This window comes from Tasmannia lanceolata, unplaced genomic scaffold (genome assembly GCF_043159265.1).
Source record: "Tasmannia lanceolata isolate RefF3 unplaced genomic scaffold, GAP_Taslan_0.1 ptg000004l, whole genome shotgun sequence".
NCBI lineage: Eukaryota > Viridiplantae > Streptophyta > Magnoliopsida > Canellales > Winteraceae > Tasmannia > Tasmannia lanceolata.
Genome location: NW_027518681.1, coordinates 1,772,012 through 1,786,974, shown reverse-complemented (window position 1 = coordinate 1,786,974; position 14,963 = coordinate 1,772,012). Strand labels below are relative to the sequence as shown.

At 38.9% G+C, this 14,963-nt stretch overlaps 1 protein-coding gene across 1 annotated transcript; it reads right to left on the bottom strand.

The window, feature by feature from the left end:
• Nucleotides 1-6,470: 6,470 nt before the first annotated feature.
• On the bottom strand, nt 6,471-14,627 carry LOC143876013 (Leucine-rich repeat protein kinase family protein). Its single transcript, XM_077377615.1, has 13 exons — nt 14,382-14,627; nt 14,171-14,306; nt 13,989-14,060; nt 13,820-13,891; nt 11,942-12,013; nt 11,780-11,851; nt 11,484-11,555; nt 10,522-10,628; nt 10,179-10,364; nt 9,754-10,086; nt 9,414-9,668; nt 6,954-7,087; nt 6,471-6,871 (listed from the first exon to the last, which is right to left on the bottom strand). The coding sequence occupies exons 1-13, from the start codon at nt 14,452-14,454 to the stop codon at nt 6,650-6,652; spliced, it is 1,806 nt and encodes a 601-aa protein (XP_077233730.1). The 5' UTR covers nt 14,455-14,627; the 3' UTR covers nt 6,471-6,649.
• Nucleotides 14,628-14,963: the final 336 nt, after the last annotated feature.

Here is a 14,963-nt window from a genome sequence, read left to right as displayed (position 1 = left end):
GAAGTGAACCTTCTTCTGTCATTTGATATTGTCTTTGTTAAATTGTCTACATGAAAAATCTCATAACAGAATATTGTTTGAAGATTGTTGGTATAATTCGGATGGGGGGGTTGGTTTGGTGGAGAAAATGAAAGATCGGTTCGATACGCATTACTACAATCACTTTCCTTTAAGATAATAGTGACCTCCATCAATTGACGAATTTATGTGCCAAGGGTCTGCGAATTTGCCTCCAAGTACAGTGAAGCCCAATATTTGTAAAGATGTTGGTTTTTGTTTCAGCAGAAAACAGATAACCAGAGATAAAAAGGGAATAAAATGAGATTGGGAACGAATCAGAAAGTTTTTAGAAACACTAGATTTTGTAGTCGCCACTATTTTCATAGTACATTCCAAGTTATAGGCTTCTCATTTTTTCATAGACCTACTAGTGTCTTTTCAAGTTCAATTGCACCATCTGATCGCGACTTATAAATGTGGGCTGAAATTAAACCGTTAGATTGCGTTTCTACAGTCAAGATTGGATTCAGAAAATGGGATTATATAACACATGTCATGATATCAGCATAACTAAAGAACAATTTAGATCTCAGAACTTGAAGATGTCAGTGCATATGATACCTTAAACAGTACAAGGTTATAGATTCTTTCATAATGAAAGAAGAAGAATAGAATGCAGTTTTTAGTGGATCTAAAAATCAAACAACAGTTGTCAGAGAGTGAAGAACCTCTTGTATACTTCAAGAATAATAATTTCCTACCCAACAACCTATGTTGAATGGAATCAACAAACCTAGAATATAGGGCTGCAACTCGAACCGGGTTTTACCCGACCCGCATCGACCCGACCCGAAAATAGCCTGGGTCGGGTTTAGGTTTCATGGGTTTCGGGTCGAGCCGGGTTCAGCATTCAAAAGCCCGCATGAATCTTGAGTCGAGCCGGGTTTGAAGGGGCCCGACCCGACCCGACCCGAGTTACATAAGTTATAGTATGTACATTTTTTTCTATTGTTAGTTAAAAGTTAAAGGGATAATTACATTTACACCCCCTCTAGTTTCTGACACATCCACTTCCACGCCTATAGTTTAAAACGTGACAAATACACCCTTGTAGTTTCAATTTGTTTAAGGTAGGGCCCCTCAGCTGAAGGTTCGTCCATAGATTGAAGGGTTAGGATGATCCGATGGAGCTGATTTTTTGGGCACACCCTATCTATGTCAGGACCCATCAAATGAACGCTTTGGATCATCCAAACAATGTGGGCCCACATTATTTGGATGATTTTTTGGTAGTGTTTGGATTCGGGTAGGGGCCCACATTATTTGGATGATCCAAAGCGTTCATTTGATGGGTCCTGACATAGATATGGTGTGCCCAAAAAATCAGCTCCATCGGATCATCCTAACCCTTCAATCTATGGACGAACATTCAGCTGAGGGGGCAAACCTTAAACAAATTGAAACTACAGTGGTGTATTTGTCACGTTTTAAACTATAGGGGTGGAAGTGGATATGTCAGAAACTAGAGGGGGTGTAAATGTAATTATCCCAAAGTTAAAAGTGAAAACCCACGCACCCACTGTTACTGTATGTGAGTGTAATTTCTGCTTCTATGAGTTGAGTTGATTCAAGTATTTGATTCAGCATTGTTTGATTGTAATTACAACATTGTTTGATTACAGCATTGTTTGATTCAAGTGTGATGTGAGTGTAATTACGTCATTGTTTGATTCAAGTGTAATGTGAGTGTAATTTCTGCTTCTATGAGTTGAGTTGCCTTGCCAAACAAGAATTTTCCTTAAAAATTTGCGTCAACGTGAAAAAACCCGACCCGAGATTTATCATGGGTAGGGCCGGGTTTGGGAATCGTGGGTTTTCCAAAAAAAAACCCGACCCGAGTTGCAGCCATACTAGAATACCACCAATATATTTATATGATTATCATCTTTATTTGTTTATGAAATGTGCCTACTCATGAGTCATAGACACAGATGAAACTATAAATCTCATGAATTTGATAAAACGTTCAAATTCTTAAAGGAACAAATTGATTCCATTGAAAGGAATCAGATATGAAAGCTATGTGATTTACTTGAAGGCAGAATAGTTGTAGGGTGCAAGTAGGTGCTAAGAAAGAATTACTAGTTTGATGGGTCTACTAACAAGTTCAAGGCCCAATTAGTTGCCATGAGGGACACAAACACAAAAAAGGCATAGATTACCAAAAACACTCATCGGTTGTCAAGTTTTTAGAACTTTTCCAAAAGGATGTAAGACTATCTTCCTCAACTGAGTTTATGAAAACTATTTACATGAACCCACCTAAGGATTTTTAGATGAAGGGTGAGGAGGAAAGGTATACGAATTAAAGACATATCATGTTTATTATAACTATATTAAAGTTATGAGTAATGCTAGGGAAACCGAGAATAAGGACCTAAAGGGGAACCTAGCAAATTGATTCACCCCACAACATCACAAGTGATGTGAGCCGGGCCTTAATTTTAGGTAAGTCATAAAAAAGTAAATTTTTATTGAACACATGGCATATTCTCATTGCAGGTCCTCTGCTAGGTCCTATTCTCTATCTCCATATCATTTTCCTAAAGTCACAGAGGATAAGTTATCACACAAGGCATTTTGTGGGCCGGCCGTTGCATGAGAGAGCAGCCACATAGGCTCTAGATTGTCTTTTTTCATTTAATTCATCTGAGGTGGCTGGTCTCTCATGCAACATCCGTCGTGCGAAATGCTTTCTGCGATGGTCCCTAGCAAATCCCTTATATCAAAGTTATAGTGGAAAGAAAAAAAAAAGAAACAAAGGTAGGTTATATACCTACGGGCTAGATTGTTTCCGATCTCTTAACAAAAGGAATACATACATAAAATTTCGTCAACAGGATGTAGAAATATCTTAGCCGAGAAAAAAGGTTTGAGGCAACGTTCATCGCTCTAATCCCAAAAAAGGATGGGGTGATTGGGGTTAGGGATTTCCGTCCAATCAGCCTGATGCATAGTATCCTCAAGATTGTGGCCAAGTTACCAGTCCGAAGAGTGAAAAATTACATGGGGGATATTATATCACAGTTTAGGGGGCCTTTGTAGATTCAAGGCAGATCCTAGATGGGGTCCTAATAGCTAATGAGCTAATTGATTCGGTAAAGAGAAATGGGCACTCGGGTCTTGTGTTGAAAATTGATATAGAAAAGGCCTATGATCACATTGACTGTGATGTCCTTGATTTCATTCAAGAAAAACTGGGTTCGGTCCATCCTGGAGGAAGTGGGTCAAAGCACTCATAACATCTAACTTTTTTTCAGTAATTATCAATGGCTCAGCGGAGGGATTCTCCAAAGCTTCAAGGGGGATCCGTCAGGGAGACCCATTGCACCTTACCTGTTCATCATGGTGGTTGAGGCCCTTAGTCTGATGTTGACAAAAGCAAACAATATGTGGCTGATTGGGGGCCTTCAAGTTGGCCCTTTAGCTGAAGAGATAACCCACCTCCAATTTGCAGACGATACATTAGTTTTCCTCCAATACACCGCCCATGCTATTCCTAATATAATGAAAATCTTCAAGTGGTTTGAGGTGATGTTGGGCCTCAAAATTAACTTCAATAAAAGCATGCTCCAGGGCATAAATCTAGAACAAACAGAAGTACAACGATTAGCAGCGTCTATTGGGTGTTCCGCGGGGGCCTTTCCTGTTTCCTATCTGGGCTTGCCCCTAGGATTCGGTATTCCATCGGCATCCCAATGGGACCCAGTAATCAAAAGAATTGAAAGCAAGCTAGCTACTTGGAAGAAGAAGTACATTTCTTTTGGGGGGAGAATCACATTAATCAAAGCGGCCTTATCCAATTTGCCTGTATATTTCATGTCCTTGTACAAAAACCCTGTCAAGGTAGCTTTGAGAATTGAAAGATTACAAAGAAATTTCCTATGGGACGGAGACGGAACCCTAAAGAAGGTAAGGCATCTAATAAGCTGGGACAAAGTAACACAGCCTAAGGCGAATGGGGGCCTGGGTATTGGCAAGATTATATTGCGAAACAAATCGTTAATTGGTAAGTGGCTATGGAGATATGGTAAGGAGAAATCCGCTTTATGGCATCGGGTTACGGGGTTGAAATACAGCTTCAAATGGGGGGACTGGAGCTTCAAAAAGCCCTCGGGAGAGAAGGGATCAGGTGCGTGGAAATCTATCTGTTCGGTCAAAGAAAAATTCGACCAAGCAATTTGCTACAAAGTTGGGCAGGGTACGAAGGTTAGATTCTGGCTGGATCTCTAGTGCGGCCAATCAAAGCTATGCCTAGAATTCCCGAGGTTATTCATAATCGCCACGACCCCTGAAGCTACAGTCGTTGATTACTTGGTTAGAGAAGGTCAGGGTGGTAGAGGATTCTAGGATATTCGCTCGCGTCACAATCTTAAGGATGACAAAATCCAAGAGTTTCAAAGCCTTCTCCTGCTTATAGAACCAACATATTGTTCGTAATATAAAGAGGATGAACGAATCTGAATTCCAGCATCTAATGGGGATTTCATTGCCAAGTCTTTCTTCACTCTATTAAATGGAGATCATAGCTCTCTGATGAGGAATATTTGGAAATCATTGGCCCCACCAAGAGTGGTGGCTGTTGAATGGACCTTTATACACTGGAAAATTAACACATGTGACTGCCTAAAGAAAAGACACTTCAATTTGGCGAGCATGTGTATTCTATGCCATCGAGATGAAGAAACTTTGAATCATCTAATGCTTCATTGCCCTTTTGCTTACCACTTATGGATAAGAGCAATCAGAGCGGATTTCTTGGGTTTGCCCTCAATCTATTAGCCCCCTTCTATCTGGCTGGCGTGTAGGGCCTTTTGGAGAAATGAGTAGATACCTCTGGGCAACAATTCCCCATGCCATAGTATGGAACATCTGGAAAGAACGCAATAGACACATGTTTCAGGAGAAAACTAGAACCACAGCCCGTATTGCCTCAGATATATCAAGGCGGAACTGCTCTCCTGGACAAAGGCAAAGAAACAAACCCCTTATAGAATGGGAGACCTGATAAGGAACTAATGGTCAATAATATGAGACAGAACCATCAAGTCCAAGCCTAAACCTAAATGGACGAGTCCACCAACAGGATGGTTGAAATTGAACTTTGATGGCAGCTCCTTGGGTAATCCTGGAAGGGCAGGGATTGGCGGAGTAATTAGAAATTCCTTTGGGTCAATCATTATGACATACTCGGGCCCATGTGGAACATGTGACTCTAACGAAGCTGAGGTTAAAGCCTTACTTTTTGGCCTACGGTGGGCGTGCGAACATGACCAGCGTCCTCCTATATGGAAGGTGATTCATCAAACGGAGTGGCCTGGGCTACTGAAACAGCAAAGGGCCCTTGGAGACTGCAAGAGATTGTTGCGGAAATACTGGATTTGATGCGGGTACTTAATCCAAATCTTGAACACCGCAGGTGATCTGCAAATGAGATGGCCGATACCCTAGCTAAGGCGGGAGCCACCAGAGAGGATTTTGATGTAGTATCATATCTGTAATTAACGTAGTCCTTTAAGGAAGGATCCTGTAGGCCTAATTTCTGGAAGGACAAACACGCCTTCCTCTTTCTGTAAAACCGATATTTCCGGTAAACAACTAATATTTGTAACAGCAAGCTGGGAATACTGGGCCCAAATGCTATTTCAATATTAATGAAAATTTTCATCTTTCAAAAAAAAAAAAAAAAAAGGTTTGAGGCAAATATCAAATTAAATAAAACACAAAGGGAATTCTCTCTACTAATGTTGGAGTGATGGCCTCACAATCTGAACCTCCAAATTGAGTTGGAAATGGACTCTCCAATTCAAACTCCATGCAAGAAACAAATGGAAAACAATAAACACACAATAAGCACTGATCTACCAGGTGCTGAGCAAAGCCCCTTCCCACTTTTATCTTCTTCGTCTTCTACAAATAGACTAACACCCAACATTGGTATCAGGGCCCATAAGGGTGATCAAAATCCTTAGTTTTCTTCTAGTGAGTTTCTGCTGCAAAACAGTTGCAACTTATCAGGCCAATGTGTGAAAAAGCTACTTCTTCTTCCCTAAACAATTTAGCGTACCAAATGATACAAAAAACCAAACCCAAAAATTGGTTTTCTCCATCGCATAATGATCTGGTTTCAAACCAGTTTTTATCGCTATTTTTTGTCATCATTTTCCAGCAACTTTCACCTCCGGTGACTTCAACTCCGTTCGCCGCACACAAAATGCTCAAAACAGTTGCCACCTCCCTCATTGCAGTTGACAAACAAGACGCACCAAGATACCAAGCGTGGAAACAGGTTTTGAACCAGCTTCATTGCCATTTTTTGTTTTGCATTGAGCCAGTTTTTATATAAAACAGAAGTTGCTGTCCCTTTGTTTTTTGATGAATACTTTTCCATGATGAAAGAGATAAAGAGATGCAAAACAGCACCACCAGAATACATTCCAATGCAAATCTGTGGTTAGAAATAGTAACAGTACTATTCCTAGAGTAGAATATATCTCGGATTATACACACTGGCAAATGGGGAGAGACAAAAAAGAGGAAAACAACTGTGAGGTTGTTGGAGTGAGAATATGAAAACTGATAGTGAGATTCAGCAATCAGAATGAGTATCATAAAATTCACTTGGGCAAGGTGACATGACCTCCTCTTCCAAAATCTGATAAACCCGATTCATCGAGGGGCGATTGTCTGGATTTGCATCGGTGCACCTCGCAGCTATGTCAAGAACTGCTTCCACGGTCTCGACATCTATGCCCATGCACTTTTTATCCACTATCTCTTCTAAATGGTTCTCCCCCACCAGTGTGTTCATCTGTAAGATTTCAGATAACATAATAAGATGGAAGAAGAAAAAGGTTGAGTAAAAAGAAGAGCCAAATGAAGTAGTTGCTTACCCATCCTACGACATTTAAGCCCTTCTTGACAAAAGATGGATCTGTAGGCCTCTTCCCTGTCACTAACTCCAATAACAGCACGCCGAAGCTATAAACATCTGTTTTCTCAGTTGCACGACCGCTATGCAGATACTCTGTCCCCCTCATTAAAAATAGAATTGAGTGAATATTTTTGGTTTGGCCTCTCCTTGGAATTAAAAAATGCAGAAAATAACGCAAACACAGGCAATACTTTGGCTAATTTAGAGAGATCATAGACATTTTACATGGTATGGAGTGCTCCTATTAATATTCAGAGGAAAGGAAATAATTCAGCCTATTCTTTAGCTAATTTTTCCTTTTCAAAAAAAAAATCTTTAGCTAATTTTGGTGTATCTAGGATGAGCTTGATGGTTTGTCACGTGATAACTATTTTGCAATATTTTTTTGCCTTTTTTGTTCCTTTCTTGTGTATTTTCTTTTGTATGTTATGCATGTCTTAGCTTTGGCTATCCTGGTTTCACTTGTTTAAACAAAAAGACAAACACAAGAATTGGACCACATGGATAGAAGTTAATTGATAGGGTGGTCAAGAGCCAAAGGGCAAAAAGCTGAAAACCGTAGGAACTTCCTGTTCTACCGTAGTAAAAAACAAACATATAATTACTGAACCTGTTGGACGAACAAAATCTAAATAGCTTGAAGCACATTCTGTGAACCGATCTTTAGAAAAGAAAAAGATAATTCAGCATGTTCTAATATATTCTTTTGACTGGAACAGTTTTGAACATAGTTTGAAAACTCATACTTAAACAAGAACTCCCCACGAAATAAATTCAATAATTGTCGAGACTAGACGGACCCAGATAACCAATGTATTCAGCATGTTCTAATATATTCTTTTGACTAGAACAGTTTTGAACATAGTTTGAAAACTCATACTTAAACAAGAACTCCCCACGAAATAAATTCAATTATTGTCGAGACTAGACGGACCCAGATAACCAAAGTATTCATCGTGTAAACCCCCCCCCCCCCCCCCTCTTTTCTGATTTGATGGACCCAGATAACCAATGTATTCAGCATGTTCTAATATATTCTTTTGACTGGAACAGTTTTGAACATAGTTTGAAAACTCATACTTAAACAAGAACTCCCCACGAAATAAATTCAATAATTGTCGAGACTAGACGGACCCAGATAACCAAAGTATTCATTGTGTAAACCCCCCCCCCCCCCCGCCCTCTTTTCTGATTTGACTTTGAATGAGCCACAGACCTCGCTTTGTTTGACCATGAACAAATGATCGATGCCCTGCCCTCAATCTGCAGGGGCCTCTCCGTACGATGAGATGAGGCCTTCATGTCAATATCACAGGCTTTTAGTAAAGCAATGCACCTGGCTCATACAGATAACGAATATTTATTAACCATAATCTCACTTACGGCTACGACACGGCACAAAAACAAGTCGATAGGCAACAGTTCGCTTCCCTCGGATGGTGGCACACAGAAAGGAGTAGTTCGCTCAAGGACAAGAGTAGTTTGCTCAGATAGGCCATACTATCAACAAACTATTTAAGAAACTAGATTACGCTCCTGCCTTTAGGAACCAAGTAGTAGAAGTAACACGCTCCTCAAGGTCCAACAAGAAGAATAGATAGCTTCCGAGAAAGCACAAGAGGAGAGACGAAAGATTGCTCAACGGTGAAAGGAGAGATCTCTTTGACCATTCCCAAGACAAATACCAATCTATCATCCAATTGGCTCAACTAAAGATATCTTTGATCAAAGGAAGCGAAGAAAGCTACAGAGCGCTCCTGCGTATGTGGAGGACATGTCAACAGCCAGATGCTCGCTAAAAAGATCATTCGAAAAGGATATAACGAATCATTAACTGATAAGCCTCTTACATATATATTATGATATATAGAATAATGCCATTTTTCAAGCTAATGTCTTGATTCGGCCTCTTCCTAAATTCCTTGACAGAAGATAAGATCTTATGGAATCGAGTGTGTTAGGCTAGACACATCTCCTAGTGTGTAAGACGGGCTACGAGGACTGACTAAACTTAAATAAGCTTGACTATCGCTATAGGGGCTTACCTTACAGCGAGAGCCCAGCCCGGGAGGAATGACTCATTAGGGCGAGTCAATGATTTACAAGGAAAGTTTCTATACATACCTGGGCAAGTAAAAAATAGTTCTTTATTTTATTGATCTGGTGTAAGGTAAAAACTAAGTTGACTTGAGCAACTCAATGATTGACTTGGGGAGTTTTTAAACATTAGTTTTCTTAATAGCTAGAATCATCAGCAGCTACTTCTATGAATCAGGAAACGTTCTTGTATTTATAAAAGAACTACGAGATCAACCAGCAATCATACTACAAAAGCAACATGTTTAGAATATGCATATGTTCGCTGACCTTAATGCAAAGTGCAACCAAATAAGCAAAAGAGAAAAATAGAGCAACCCACCTGGTGCTAAATAACCAAATGTACCCGCAACCACAGTAGTAACATTGGCCTCATCATCTACCAGAAGCTTGGCAAGACCAAAATCAGAAACATGTGGTTGCAGGCTCTTATCAAGGAGTATATTGCTAGATTTTATGTCGCGATGCACTATGCGTGGACAGCAATCATGGTGCAAGTAGGCCAGACCCCGAGCAGAACCAAGAGCTATTCTTAAGCGCGCATTCCAGTTCAAGGGCAGCTCTTCTTGCCCGTGTTCTGAAAACAACATACAGAAAAATAACTAATGGAAGGAACATGATAAAGATTACACAACATTTGCTCTTTCATTAAGTGTACGTACCATGAAGAAAATGATCTAAGCTGCCCAATGACAAATAGTCATATATAAGAAGCTTGGAAGAGGGAAGCCGGCAGTATCCCCGCAGATTTACAAGGTTTATGTGCTTGATGCTACCTAAGATCTCAAGTTCTCTCTCAAAGATCTGATCAGATCCTTCCCGAGTTTTATCAATTCTCTTAACTGCAAAGGCGCTACAATCATCCATCACCATCTTAAAGACAGTCCCAAATCCACCCGATCCAACCACATCATCGTCATCAAGTAACTCAAGTTTCTTTACGATCTCGTGAGATGAATATGGAAGGTCACCATGAAATGTGACAAGCTTGGCTCCTAGGATGATACAAAATTTGATATGTGAGGAGAGCAAACATATCAAAGGAAATTAAGGAATGATATATAAGTTCAATGACCATCCATCCCACCTGTATCCTGGTCAAGTTGCTTATCGACTTTTAAGTATTTCTTGCCCAGTTTTCCCTTTCTTGACAATAAACAGATCCAGAGGAAACTAAGGAGTACTATAAGGGCAAGACCCATGGTTGACATAGCACCAATCAGAACTCCATTGAGATAATGCGACAACCTTTTAGTGGGCACTGCTGAAACTCCTGAAGGTCAGTCATAGAAACACATCAAACGCCATTACTACTTTTTAAACAACTCACTCTCTGTTCATTATTCACTTTCAGCTGGAGAAGAAAGTAAAAACACTTCAACACCATTTGTTAGATGGCACTGATATCAAACATTACAAATATAACTTGCCTTCTCCAGAATTGCTGTCTGTGTGTGGTAACACCACAGGGAATCCCATTGAAGCGCGACATAACTTCTGAACTTGCAGGCCACAGAGATCTAAATTGCCAGTAAACCTGTGCAATCAAGACATTCATAAGAATTTCAAGGCACACAATCCTCATCATGAAAATCTGACAAAAATCGGAATTTAAAAAGAATGAATACATCAAAGTGTCATTCATATAATGACACTGGGGCCGTTTGGATACACGGAGTTTAGAATCCAGGTTTTAGTTTAAAAACAGTGTAAAAGAGGGTTCATGATCAAGCTGTTGTATGCTGTCGTGACAGCATTTCTTGGATTTTAAGTAAGAAATTCAGGTTTTAGAAATCTCTCTCACATCCTGAGATTTCTATAACCAGGAAACATGGTCTTCTCTTGTCTCCCATCTACAATTTTGAAGAAATCAAGGATTCTAAAATCCATGTATCCAAACGGCCCCTAAATCAAGGATTCTAAGGGGCCGTTTGGATACGCGGATTTAAGAATCCAGGATTTCTTCAAAATTGTAGCTAAGGAGAAGAAGCGGACCAGGCGTCGTTTTTGACTTCTCGCCCTTCTTTCCGTCAGCAAGAGAGCAGCAGATCCTCCCATAATTCCAGGTTTTAGAAATCTTAGGATGAAGGAGAGATTTTTAAAACCTGATTTTCTCACTTAAAGTCCAAGAAACGCTGCCAGGACAGCGGCAGCAGCTTGATCATGAACCATCTTTTACACTGTTTTCAAGCTAAAAACCTGGATTCTAAAATCCGCGTAAACGGCCCTTAAGTGTATACCCAATGGGCCTAAAGCAATGGGAATATGAAATTTCGAAAAAAAATTTCTAAACTTTTCCAGGAAATTCTTGCAATACAAACAGGGCCTAAAGCATCTTCGACAAGAATGATGCTGGAATTTAATCTAAATAGGGACAGATGAAATTACTTACGAGTTATTTTTTAGATAACGCAGCACTCCAACACTTGGGATTTCTCCGGAAAGGAAGTTTGTGGATAAGTTGCTGAGATGCATAGAAACAGGTAATGTTCAAAGCTCAAATCACAAGCATAGTATGTTGAAAGGTAAAAAGGAATGTGTGTGTGTGAGTACCAAATAGCAGTTTGTTACTCTCACACATGTACTCTAGACTGGTAAGATCATTACGTTACAGCTATGAAACATAGCACAGAGAGTACCAAAAATCAAATGAAAAATAGCAGACAGAGTACCAAAAATCAAACTTACAGGAAGCGTAAATGAGTAAGGAAACCAATAGAGGAAGGTATAGATCCCCTCAGTGAATTGCTTGATAAATCCCTACAATCATGTTCAGAGATTCAAATGAAAACCCAGAAGAAAAAAGCAGGAAAATCAACGAAAGCCTACAATTGTAGTAAATGGTCTTACAGAATGACAAGATTTGAAAGACTCCCAAGCTCTGGAGGTATGCTACCCTGGAGATAATTAGCCCTCAAATACCTGCAGGGAATGAAGAGACCAAAATAAGTAGAAATATAATAAATCTTGATAAATGTGAAACAATCAATTACTCCAAAAGCTTAAGCCGTAAGAGTTGGTGTTAGTTAACCATTTATATTTCAACACTCCCCCTCACGTGTGGCCCCTCTCGTACACGTGGATTTTTAATACCAGGGAGTTGGGTTTCAAACCGAAGGCCTGCTGTGAGGCAATAGCTCTGATACCATATGAAACAACCAATTACTCCAAAAGCTTAAGAGTTGGTGTTATTTAATTATTTATATTTCAACAAGGGTTTTGCTAACGAGTGCCCTTAGGGCACTCGTTAAGGAGCATTTAAAGCACCTATTTTCATGTACCCACACTTTTATCCTCAAAACACATTTATTATTAGAGAACCGTTTCCCACAATTTCATTTCTATTACGAGAAAATAACAAGAATACCCCTATGTCATAAAAGATAATAGCCAAAGTACCTTAACCCATTTTCCATGAGATTGAAATATTTTATTATTTTATATGAGATAAGTTTATTTTTGTCATTTTCATGAGATAGTGTATTTTGTCATTTTTATGAGATAGTGTATTTTGTTCATAGGATCGATGATCCTAACCTTCCAATCTACGCATTTTTTTTTATTGTGGTGTCCATTTTAAACTTCCTCAAATCAAAGGGTTAAGATCATTCTATGGAGAAGATTTTACGGGCCCACACTATCTACATTAGGGCCCAACAAATGAATGGTTGGATCACCCACCCAAACAATGTCGGCACACGTATTTTTTTCATTTGTTGGGGGTGTGCCCATAAAATATTTTTCAATCCTAACCCCGATCTATGTAGTTTTTTTATATTGCGGTGTCCATTTTAAACCTTCTCAAATCAAAGGGTTAAGATCATTCTATGGAGAAGATTTTATTAGAGAATAAAATTAGATCTGAATTAGAGAATAAAATCAGGGCCCAACAAAATGAATGGTTGGATCACCAAAAAAATGCGGCCACCAGTATTTTTTTGGGTTGCACGCAAGTGCAGAGCCGTCCACCATGTAAATTGTCTTGCATTAGATATGTTTTTTTTTTTTTTTTCTATGAGATATAAGTGTATTGGTCATTTTTTATGAGTGAGTGGTACTTTGATCATTTTCCATGATATATGAGTTTTTTTTTTTTTTTTTTTTTTTTTCCGAAGAGATAGGTGTATTTAACACTTTCTATGAGATATAAGTATTTTTGTCATTTTTCATGAGATTTAAGTAGGGATATTTTCGTTATCTTTTATGAGATAAGGGTATTCTTGTTATTTTGTCATGGTGGGGGTATTTTTGTAAAAACCAAACCCAAGCCTCTTTTGTTGAAATTGTAATTATGGAAATAAAAGCTCGACTACAATCGTTGCTCCAGTAATAAATGTGTTTGAGGATATATGCGTGGGGGTGCATGAAAATAGGTGCTTTAAATGCCCCTAAGGGCACTCGTTAGCAAAACCCTTTAATTATTTATATTTCAACAATAGGGTTTTCCTGACGAGTGCTAAGAGCATTTAAATGCTCTTTGGAAACATCAATTTACACATGTCTTGAGAGTTTTACACTTGTTTTGAGACTTTTTTTTTTTATCAAAAAATGTGTAAAATGATAATTCCAAGAGCATTTAAATGCTCCTTAATGAGTGCCCACAAAACCCTTAACAACAAAGATCATTAATGTTTATAAATCAAGAAGGAAATAAGTAATGCAAAAGAATATTAATAAGAAATAGAAGAGAAGGGGGGAAAGGAACAAAATTCAATTTTCTTCACTTACAGTGCTTTAAGCCCTGTACAATTCTTAATCTCAGAAGGAATAGACCCATGTAAGCTGTTCTGATGAAATGCCCTAAAAATAAAACAACCAATAAATAAAGGAAAAAGGTATAAGAGCTTCTCATTCTCTCTCATCTTTTGTGGAAACAAAATCAGCTTATAAGACTTACAGTCTCTGCAATCTACTGAGTTTCCCAATTGTTGGAGAGATGATCCCACCAAGTTGCATGTAAGGGAGGTTTCTGTGGAAAATATGAAGAACCCAGAAAAGGGAAAATGAGAGACTCAAAATAAGATCAGAAAAAAAAAAGATGAAAAGTAAAAGAAGAAGGAAAAATGAAACAGCATATACATGGAATGGACTGTTTGGTCATGAAGATAGCAAGTGATGCCAGTCCAGTTGCAGGGTGTGGGATCAGTTTCAATCCAGTTTTGGAGAAAATGTTTGGAGTCATTTAGGGCTGATTTCATTTCAAGTAATGTCTTGCCTGAATAAAAGGATAAAAACCCAGTTAGAATAAGGTTAGTATAAGGGGAAAGAAGAATAAGAAGAAAAGACATACCATCTGGGGATAGTGAAAATGAGCAAGTGCAGAATAGAGCTAATGCCCAGAAAAACCCAAACAACAAACCCATTTCTTCTCTCAAGTGGTTGAGAATTTTGGCTTGTTTGTTTTCCTTTCTTAGGGTTCTTTGGTAGCCTAGAGAGAGAGAGAGAGAGAGAGAGAGAGAGAGAGAGAGCAGGCTTGGGAACTGTTATTATGATGCTCGAACTTTTTTATTTGTTGGTTGTCCCATTAGAGAGAGAGAGATAGAGAGAGAGAGAGGAGCATTGGAATCCGAGAAACACATCAGAGAAAAAATAGCCGTTATTGGGAGAGATTTTGAAGTTCAAGTTGTACTTTTGGTAAGTTGAAGCGGACCCTTTTCAGTTTCCACTGATAAGTGATAACAAACATCTCATTAGAAAGGGAATGATAACAGCACAACAATGCTTTAATAATTGCACTAAGTCAGCTTGTCTTTTCTTTTGTACTTGTCCCTGAGAGCTTTTTGGCAACTGTAATAATCTTTGACAGCTCTTTAAATAGTAAAAGACAAGATGGGTTAGTGCAATTAGTAAAACATGGCTGTGCTGATATCAT

Excerpts from the sequence above, each read along its gene's own strand:
- LOC143876013 (XM_077377615.1), bottom strand. The coding sequence starts at position 14,454 with ATGGGTTTGTTGTTTGGGTTTTTCTGGGCATTAGCTCTATTCTGCACT. Across the intron at positions 14,061-14,170 it reads GACCAAACAGTCCATTCCAT|AAACCTCCCTTACATGCAAC; the intron begins GTATATGCTGTT and ends TATTTTCCACAG. Across the intron at positions 13,892-13,988 it reads CTCAGTAGATTGCAGAGACT|GGCATTTCATCAGAACAGCT; the intron begins GTAAGTCTTATA and ends TTTTATTTTTAG.